The sequence below is a fragment of the Saimiri boliviensis genome, chromosome 4 (assembly GCF_048565385.1).
Source record: "Saimiri boliviensis isolate mSaiBol1 chromosome 4, mSaiBol1.pri, whole genome shotgun sequence".
Classification (NCBI taxonomy): Eukaryota; Metazoa; Chordata; class Mammalia; order Primates; family Cebidae; genus Saimiri; species Saimiri boliviensis.
The window spans coordinates 135,099,463-135,109,813 of NC_133452.1; the positions used below are offsets into that span (position 1 = coordinate 135,099,463).

General features: G+C 50.3%; 1 protein-coding gene across 1 annotated transcript; it reads left to right on the plus strand.

Moving 5' to 3' along the window:
- Window positions 1-1,223: 1,223 nt before the first annotated feature.
- Window positions 1,224-9,928, plus strand: ZFP57 (ZFP57 zinc finger protein). The gene is given in 6 exon segments (XM_074397110.1): window positions 1,224-1,270; window positions 4,671-5,145; window positions 6,601-6,727; window positions 7,180-7,281; window positions 8,683-9,834; window positions 9,837-9,928. Coding segments are annotated over 6 exon segments (1,995 nt in total).
- The last annotated feature ends 423 nt before the right edge of the window (window positions 9,929-10,351 follow it).

Here is a 10,351-nt window from a genome sequence, read left to right on the forward strand (position 1 = left end):
ACCAGGATGGTCTCGATCTCTAGACCTCGTGATCCACCCGCCTCGGCCTCCCAAAGTGCTGGGATTACAGGCTTGAGCCACCGCGCCCGGCAATTTTTGTTATTTTTAATAGAGACGGGGTTTCGCCACATTGGCCACGCTGATTTCGAACAACTTCCGACCTCAGGTGATCTGACCCACTCGGCCTCCCAAAGTGCTAGGATTACTGGCGTGAGCCACCACTCTCGGCCTCGTGTTTTAATCGTAAATACTTCAGTTGTTTTTTTTTTTTTTTTTTTTCTATAGTCAATTAAGACTGGGAAAAAAAATCCTAGCACTAGGTGGGACCAGCATTTACCAGTTGGTATGAGGCTCGAAGTGGTGGTGCATAGCGGGCTGTCTACGGTTCTTAGGAAGGGAACTCTTGACCTTGGCGGGCCCACCCTCTGAGCTGGGTCAATGGGCAGACTTTCGGAGGCCTGAGGACTGGGAGGGAGTGGAAGCAGGCGGGGTCGGGGCGGGGCCGCGGCCCGGGGTCTGCAGGTCCTGGGCTGCAGTGCTCCAGCCGCTGGTCCCCTGGAAACCCTGCGCCCCCAAATCGCGGTTCGCCGCGCGGGGCTGGTGAGTAGCGCGGTAGCTGGGATTCCCGCTAGCGGTGGTAGAGGCTGATGTTGGATGTTGTTCCCTCTCCTCTGACTGTTCGGCAGGCCAGAGGAGCACCGCGCCCCTAATTCGGAGGGGCTTCCAACTTCTGCGGTCCTTCGGGGAAACCAGGGTTAGTCTGGGGTGTAGACAGTTGCCCTGTCCACTGTGGGCACGCTGAGGATTCCCGGCCGAGGAAGGACTCCTGGTACGTGTTGAAAAAGTCGGCATTCCAGAGGGAAGATTAGGGGCAGATGGGCATCCGGGAAGGCGGTCCCAGCTAATGGGACCATTTCTGAGCACGCCTATTCGATGGGTGCTAACGACTGCCTGCTTTGTCAGGCAACTATGAGCAAAACAGGCTTTGTTCCTGGCCGAGGGAAGCTTCAAGGCTGGGGTTCTGGAGCTGGGCGCGCAATGACAAACAGTAAGCGCGGAGGGCCGCGCCAGGAGCGCCCACCGGGGCCACGATCTGGTGGGTGGTTGGAAAGGGTCCCTGAAGCCCTGAGCAGAGACCCAAGGGCCGCATGACTGCAGGAAGGCCATTTTGCTTGGCTGACAGGCGGAAAACTCACGGGGCTGGAGTAGCAGGGCTGGTGACGATGAGGGGGATCCCACTAAGGCTTGCAAGTGTTGCGGGTGGTGAGGGGTGAGGGGGATTGTCATCATTCTCAGAATTGCTGTGGATAAAGAGTCTTGGGTTGGAGAGAGATTGGGTGAACTCAAAGGACTAAAAGATGGCGACGACACATTCCCTCAGAGCATTTACATTCTGGAAGGGTGGGGATAGGCCCGGGAACAGATAAGCCCCCAGGTGACCTCCAGCTCTTACAGCCGAAAGTCTGATGAGTTATGCCCAGTCTCCTTCCCCCTCCCCACGGCCCAAAGTCTGAGGCCTGGAGAGGAAGGAAGTTCTTGGGAGGCAAATGTGCCTGGGCAAGCAACAGCTGCAGAGATTCAGTTCCCACAGGGGTTAGGATCCTCACGGAGGGCCTCTTCCTACCGCCTCCAGCAAATGTCATCATGAGGACTAGCGGCAGCAGTAGGTCTTCTCTGCCGGAGAACTGGAAGGTCAGGTTCTTGAAGGCACTGATGCTAAGGGTGTTTTGAAGTGCATTTGGCTGGAAAGTGGAAGAATAATCCAAGATCTGCCCACCTCACAAAAGGAGTGTGAATGGTTTGGAAAGAAAGGAAAGGAGGCCGGGCGCGGTGGCTCACGCCTGTAATCCCAGCACTTTGGGAGGCCGAGGCGGGTGGATCACGAGGTCAGGAGATCGAGACCATCCTGGTCAACATGGTGAAACCTTGTCTTTACTAAAAATACAAAAAAGTAGCTGGACATGGTGGCGCGTGCCTGTAATCCCAGCTACTCAGGAGGCTGAGGCAGGAGAATTGCCTGAACCCAGGAGGCGGAGGTTGCGGTGAGCCGAGAGCGCGCCATTGCACTCCAGCCTGGGTAGCAAGAGCAAAACTCCGTCTCAAAAAAAAAAAAAAAAAAGAAAGAAAAAAAGAAAGGAAAGGGAGGGAGAAGAAAGAAAGAGAGAGAGAGGAATAAAGGAAGAAAATCAAATTCATATCCCAGGAATGCAGCTTTCATAATAACATTTTGGAGATCCAATTAACTCTATTCCTAGAGGACGTTTTTCCTTGCTGGTATTTTCAGTTCTATTACACTTCTCAAAAACTGAAAGGAAAAAGCCAACAGGTTTTGGGTTTTGTGTGTGTGTGTGTGTGTGTGTGTGGTTTTTTTTTTTTTTTTTTTTTTTTTTTTTTTGAGACGGGGTTTCGCTCTTGTTACCCAGGCTGGAGTGCAATGGCACGATCTCGGCTCACTGCAACCTCTGCCTCCTGGGTTCAGGCAATTCTCCTGCCTCAGCCTCCTGAGTAGCTGGGATTACAGGAATGCACCACCATGCCCAGCTAATTTTTTGTATTTTTAGTAGAGACGGGGTTTCACCATGTTGACCAGGCTGGTCTCGATCTCTTGACCTCGTGATCCACCCGCCTCGGCTTCCCAAAGTGCTGGGATTACAGGCTTGAGCCACCGTGCCCGGCCTTGTTTTTTTGTTTTTTAAATGGAGTCTCACTTTGTCGCCCAGGTTGGAGTGGCAATGCCGCTATTTCGGCTCACTGCAACCTCCACCTCCAGTGTTCAAGTGATTCTCCTGCCTCAGCCTCCGAAGTTGCTGGGATTACAGATGTGCGCCACTTTGCCTGGCTATTTTCTTTTTGTATTTTTAATAGAGACAGGGTTTCACCATGTTGGCTAGGCCGGTCTCAAACTCCCGACTTCAGGTGATCCACCTATCTCCACCTCCCAAAGTGCTGGGATTACAGGCATGAACCATCATTCCTGTCTTCTGAATTTTTCATTTAATATTTTTGAGGCCGGGCGCGGTGGCTCAAGCCTGTAATCCCAGCACTTTGGGACGCCGAGGCGGGTGGATCACGAGGTCAAGAGATCGAGACCAACCTGGTCAACATGGTGAAACCCCGTCTCTACTAAAAATACAAAAAATTAGCTGGGCATCGTGGCACGTGCCTGTAATCCCAGCTACTCCGGAGGCGGAGGTTGCGGTGAGCTGAGATCGTGTCATTGCACTCCAGCCTGGGTAACAAGAGTGAAACTCCGTCTCAAAAAATATATATATATATTTGAACCATGGTTGACCATGAGTAACTGAAACATTGGAAAGCAAAACCACGATAAGGGGGAGCTACTACAGGTATTGAAAATCCAGGTCACAGAATCTTGTGTGTGTGTGTGTCTGTGTGTGTGTGTGTGTGTGTGTGTGTGTGTGTGTGTATTACTTTGGTTACGGAAGGGATCTTTTTTTTTTTTTTTGAGACGGAGTTTCACTCTTGTTACCCAAGCTGGAGTACAATGTCGCGATCTTGGCTCACCGGAACATCCGCCTCCTGGGTTCAGGCAATTCTCCTGCCTCAGCCTCCTGAGTAGCTGGGATTACAGGCACGCGCCACCATGCCCAGCTAGTTTTTTGCATTTTTAGTAGAGACGGGGTTTCACCATGTTGACCAGGATGGTCTCGATATCTTGACCTCGTGATCCACCCGTGCCTCCCAAAGTGCTGGGATTACAAGCTTGAGCCACTGCACCTGGCCGGAAAGGATCTTAGAGAGTGTCGCCTTTATTCTCACATTTGTGATGAAACCAAGTCAGAAATAATAAAAAGACTCAAGCAAGGTGATCTGTGACAGATCCTGGCCAGGTCACCCCAGGTGCATGATTTGTAGTGGTACTGACTCAAAGGTTTAGACATTAAATTTTATAGGTCAAGAGTGTCCACTCCGGGCGCGGTGGCTCACGCCTGTAATCCCAGCACTTTGGGAGGCCGAGGCGGGTGGATCACAAGGTCAAGAGATCGAGACCATCCTGGTCAACATGGTGAAGCCCCATCTCTACGAAAAATACAAAAAATTAGCTGGGCATGGTGGCGTGTACCTGTAATCCCAGATACTCAGGAGGCTGAGGCAGGAGAATTGCCTGAACCCAGGAGGCAGAGGTTGCGGTGAGCCGAGATCGCGCCATTGCACTCCAGCCTGGGTAACAAGAGTGAAACTCCAAGGCCGGGTGCGGTGGCTCAAGCCTGTAATCCCAGCACTTTGGGAGGCCGAGGCGGGTGGATCACGAGGTCGAGAGATCGAGACCATCCTGGTCAACATGGTGAAACCCCGTCTCTACTAAAAGTGCAAAAAATTAGCTGGGCATGGTGGCACGTGCCTGTAATCCCAGCTACTCAGGAGGCTGAGGCAGGAGAATTCCCTGAGCCCAGGAGGCGGAGGTTGCGGTGAGCCGAGATCGCGCCATTGCACTCCAGCCTGGGTAACAAGGGCGAAACTCCATCTCAAAAAAAAAAAAAAAAAAAAAAAAAAGATGGGACCAGAAATTGTTACCTCATTGCTGAGAGCATTCAGTGGCACACAGCAGGGGTTTAATAACTGTTGGCGTTCCCTCAACAGATTTTAAAAAAAAAAATGTTTTTTACCCTAACCTCTTGCTGATATATTTTGTTTTTCTCTGACTTCAGGTTTCTAGAAGCAGGGTGGAACAGAGGGCAGACACCCAGCCCAGCCTCGAGTTACTACACAGTGGCAGCTGGTGAGCGAAGGGTGACCAGGGCCCTGAACTCTGTGGCCCTGGCTTTGAGGGAAGGAAAGTTGTTCTTGATTGTGGAAGAGAAGAATTTGGACAGTAGAACAAAAAAGGACGGCAGTCTCTTGGAGCAGATGCATTTGTCACAGGAAGCCCCATCAAACCCTGGGGCCTTTGTTGGACCTCTCCATCTACCCAGGTCCCGGGAGGTAGATAGCCCCAAGAAGGAGTCCAGTCAGCCCTGGTTGCCAGGCCAGGAATGGATAAAGCTAGAAAGAGACATCACAGAAGAGAAGGTGTTTGAACCAATCGAACCTGTACAGAAGACGCTCCCGTGGGTGGGTGAGGTAGCCGCCACCCTGCAGGAAGCCATGAAGAGAGATTGCCGGTTGGGGGCATGGGTGAAGAAGGTGAGGACACTAAGCTAGAGAGAGGTGAGGTCCAGGTCTTGGACTCCAGGAGCTCTTTCATGCATGCTCCTGCCTGCAGGTTAAATGAAATCTCAGATTGTTCCAGGCTGAATGACATCCAGAAAATGGAGCTGCAAGACCTTTCTCCATCTCCTGCACCACCCTGGCACCCTTCACGGAGGACTTTCTGAAATTTGTTAGAGTGGCAGCATTTTTTCCTTTTTTCTTTTTTTCTTTTTTTTTTTTTTTTTGAGACGGAGTTTCGCTCTTGTTACCCAGGCTGGAGTGCAATGGCGCGATCTCGGCTCACCGCAACCTCCGCCTCCTGGATTCAGGCAATTCTCCTGCCTCAGCCTCCTGAGTAGCTGGGATTACAGGCACGCGCCACCATGCCCAGCTAATTTTTTGTATTTTTAGTAGAGACGGGGTTTCACCATGTTGACCAGGATGGTCTCGATCTCTTGACCTCGTGATCCACCCGCCTCGGCCTCCCAAAGTGCTGGGATTATAGGCTTGAGCCACGTCGCCCGGCCTTGCTTTCCCATTTATATTCTGCATATCCTCCTTCCCCACCGCCCCCCACATCTTTCTCCCCTTCTCTTCATCTTTCCTTTCCTTTCTATACTACACAGTTACTGGCCTTGTGTCTGTCTTTTCATATTTCTCTCTTCCTCCCATGCGTTTATCTTTCTCTTTGGTTTTAATTCTCTGAATTTTGAGAATGGATGTTAATCTTGCACACACACACACACACACACACACACACACACTTATATATTGATATAAACTTCTTTTATTTATTTATTTATTTATTTATTTTTTGAGACGGAGTTTCGCTCTTGTTACCCAGGCTGGAGTGCAATGGCGCGATCTCAGCTCACCGCAACCTCCGCCTCCCGGGTTCAGGCAATTCTCCTGCTCCTGAGTAGCTGGGATTACAGGCACGTGCCACCATGCCCAGCTAATTTTTTGTATTTTTAGTAGAGACGGGGTTTCACCATGTTGACCAGGATGGTCTCGATCTCTCGACCTCATGATCCACCCGCCTCGGCCTCCCAAAGTGCTGGGATTACAGGCTTGAGCCACTGCGCCCGGCCGATATAAACTTCTTTTTTTTTTTTTTTTTTTTTTTTTGAGACGGAGTTTCGCTCTTGTTACCCAGGCTGGAGTGCAATGGCGCGATCTCGGTTCACCGCAACCTCCGCCTCCTGGGCTCAGGCAATTCTCCTGCCTCAGCCTCCTAAGTAGCTGGAATTACAGGCACGCGCCACCACGCCCAGCTAGTTTTTTGTATTTTTTTAGTAGAGACGGGGTTTCACCATGTTGACCAGGATGGTCTCGATCTCTCGACCTCGTGATCCACCCGCCTCGGCCTCCCAAAGTGCTGGGATTACAGGCTTGAGCCACCGCGCCCGGCCTCGATATAAACTTCTTGAGTCTCTCCTGTTCTTCCAGAAGCCAGTCACCTTTGAGGATGTGGCAGTGAATTTCACCCAGGAAGAGTGGGACTGTCTAGATGCCAGCCAGAGGGTCCTTTACCAGGATGTTATGTCGGAAACCTTTAAGAACCTAGCATCTGTAGGTAAGAGTCTGGGCTTCCCTCAGCAAGCCCCCTGTTCCTAAAGGTCCTGGAACATCTGTTTTCCCTGGACAGGTATATCAGCTCACAATTAGTTTCACTGACCCCTGGTTCTATGCCTTCCAGGTTTGAAAGATCTGAGTCACTAAGCTCAGTGGTAAAGAGAAGAAATGATAGCCTGCATGAAGGCAAAGATAACACTTGTAACATGATGACAGTGTTCTCAAAATATGCAAATTTTTTTCATTCAGCCAACCAACCAGTATTTACTAAGTCACTCCTGAGAACCAGGTATTTTGCTAGCAGCTGGCCTTTTGAATGTCTCCTTTCTGCATCTACATGTCCCAGGTTATGGTTCTTAAATAAGGGCTACAAGAGGTAGCCTGTTGTCCCCATCAGATGTGAAGGGGCCACACCTAGGACCAACTCAACTCTTTCTCATTCCCACACATCAGCCAGAATGTTTCTGCATAAGCCAGAGCTAATCACCAAGCTTGAGCAACAAGAGAAACAGTGGAGAGTGTTTCTCCATCTCCCAAACACAGAAGGCCTTTCAGGTAAGAATTGCCAAGCAGAGACAAAGGTAAAAAGGGCCCAGGATAAACCCTGAAAGGATGGAGAGCTGATCGAGAGAAGGAATGCTCTATATGGGCTCCTAGTGTACCTCTTTCCAGCCCAGTCAGACTTGGAGTTGAAAGAGAGCTTAAGATCTGTCTTTCAGAACTAGTAAATATCTTCAGTTTCTAGATATTGAGAGATAACATGAAGGTTGCTTATGTCCATGACGCTGCTCTGACTTAAATGTTGTTTCCAAGAGAAAAGAGAAGCAAGGGGGATAGGCTTCATGCTGGGTTGGAGTAAAGGAGGCTTGCCCTTGGGAGTAAATAGTTTAGAGAGATATCAAGCCAGGCTGACCACACTTCCTGGTTTGCCAGGACATCCTGGTTTATACTCTCATCCCAGCTTGATTATTATTATTATTATTACTATTTTTGAGATGGAGTTTCGCTCTTGTTACCCAGGCTGGAGTGCAATGGCGCGATCTCAGCTCACCGCAATCTCCGCCTCCTGGGTTCAGGCAATTCTCCTGCCTCAGCCTCCTGAGTAGCTGGGATTACACGCACTCACCACCATGCCCAGCTAATTTTTTTGTACTTTTAGTAGAGACGAGGTTTCACCATGTTGACCAGGATGGTCTCGATCTCTTGACCTCGTGATCCACCCACCTCAGCCTCCCAAAGTGCCCAGCTTGATTATTAATGAGAGCTCTTTTACCTTCAAGTGGCCCAGTGTTCATGATTAATTATGTGGGTGTCTATGGAGTGTCTTTGGGAGTTTGAGCAATATTGAAGTTGAGATAAGATAGATTTCGAGAAGTGTTGTTGTCAGTTAAAATTCACATTTCTGACACTGTTGAAATTTCATTTTCCAGTTAAATTTTTATTTGCTTTTAATTTGAAAAGCCATTTTTTTTTTCTTATTTCTAGCCTATGAGGCCCAAGGGTAAGGATGAATATGTTGGGTGGGAGAGCAAGGGCAGAGGCAAGAAGTGTCTTTCTTGGGCTGAATGGAGGAGCCGTGTTGGAGTTCTTTTTTTTTTTTTTTTTTTTTTTTTTTTTTTTGAGATGGAGTTTTACTCTTGCTTTCCATGCTGGAGTACAAGGGTATGATCTCAGCTCACTGCAACCTCCGCCTGCTGGGTTCAAGTGGTTCTACTGCCTCAGTCTCCCTAGTAGTTGAGATTACAGATGGATGCCACGACACCCAGGAAATTTTTGTATTTTTAGTAGAGATGGGGTTTCACCATGTTGGTCAGGCTGGTTTCGAACTCCTGACCTCAGGTGATCGGCCCACCTCTGCCCCCCAAAGTGCTGGGATTACATGCATGAGCCACCGCGCCCAGTCTGTGTTGGAGTTCTTAAAGTGAATTTTGTGTTATTCTTCCTCATTCACTACAGAAGGTAAGAAGAAAGAGCTTCGAGGACAAGATCCCAGTCTGAGAAATGAGGGGACTAGTGAGGACAAGGTCTTCCTTGCATGCAGTGGGGCCCTCTCTGCCCCAGCTGCGTCTATGGACAGGACCCGGGTGCTTCAAGCATCACGGGGTGGGCCACCTTTCTTCTGCCACACCTGTGGCAAGTGTTTCAGTAAGCGCTCCTACCTCTATAGCCACCAGTTTGTTCACAATCCCAAGCGGACTAATAGCTGCAGCCAGTGTGGGAAGCTGTTTCGGAGTCCCAAGTCCCTCAGCTATCACAGACGCATGCATCTTGGGGAGAGGCCCTTCTGTTGCACGCTCTGTGACAAGACCTACTGTGATGCTTCTGGACTAAGTCGTCACCGCCGCGTCCATCTGGGTTACCGGCCCCATTCATGTTCCGTGTGTGGCAAGAGCTTCCGCGACCAGTCTGAGCTCAAACGCCACCAGAGGATACACCAAAACCAGGAGCCAGTGGATGGAAACCAGGAGTGTACTTTGAGGACTCCAGGCACCCCTGCTGAATTCCAGGCACCCATCGCCAGAAGCCAGAGGTCCATCCAGGGGCTTGTGGATGTGGACCATGCACCAGGGGCCAGGTCCCAGGAATCCACATTTAGAACTGAGGGTCCTATGGTTCAGAACCAGCCATCTGTGCTTAAGAACCAAGCGCCTGTGACCAGCACCCAGGCACCAATCACTGGAACCCCCCATCAGGATGACAGATCCAATTCTCATCCAGTTAAGCCCTCGAGATTCCATGTCTTCTCTTGTCCCCATTGTCCTTTGACTTTTAGCAAGAAATCCTATCTCTCCAGCCACCAGAAGACCCACCTCACAGAGCCACCCAACTACTGCTTCCATTGTGGCAAGTCTTTCAGCTCATTTTCCAAGCTGGTCAGACACCAGCAGACCCACTGGAAGCAGAAGAGCTACCGTTGCCCTATCTGCGACCTCTGCTTTAGGGAGAAAGAGGGCCTTATGGGTCACTGGAAGGGCTCTAAAGGCAAGGAAGTGTGCCCGGACAGCCACCATAAATGCCGGGTGATCCTGGGCCAGTGGCTTGGCTTCTCTCATGATGCCCTCACTGTGGCTGGGGAGGAATGGAAGCATGGAGGTGATGGGTCTCCCCCAGGATCCATACCCCCGGGAGAAGAGGCCTAAGGGAGAAGGCATGCAAAGAAGACAAAACAAAAGAGGCAGTGAGCATCTTGAAACATAAATAAATGGCCTTTTTGTCTGAAATCTTTCTTTGTATTTGGTTTTTCTGAGGACTGACCTCTGGGGTAAGGTGGCTGGAGTAGAGGGAGAGAGGTGAGTGCATAAGGAAGGAAATATATAAAAGAAAAAGGGTTAGAAGTGTGCATATGGGCTGGGTGCGGTGGCTCAAGCCTGTAATCCCAGCACTTTGGGAGGCCGAGGCGGGTGGATCATGAGGTCAAGAGATCGAGACCATCCTGGTCAACATAGTGAAACCCCGTCTCTACTAAAAATACAAAAAATTAGCTGGGCATGGTGGTGCGTGCCTGTAATCCCAGCTACTCAGGAGGCTGAGGCAGGAGAATTGCCTGAACCCAGGAGGCGGAGGTTGCGGTCAGCCGAGATCGCGCCATTGCACTCCAGCCTGGGTAACGAGCGAAACTCCGTTT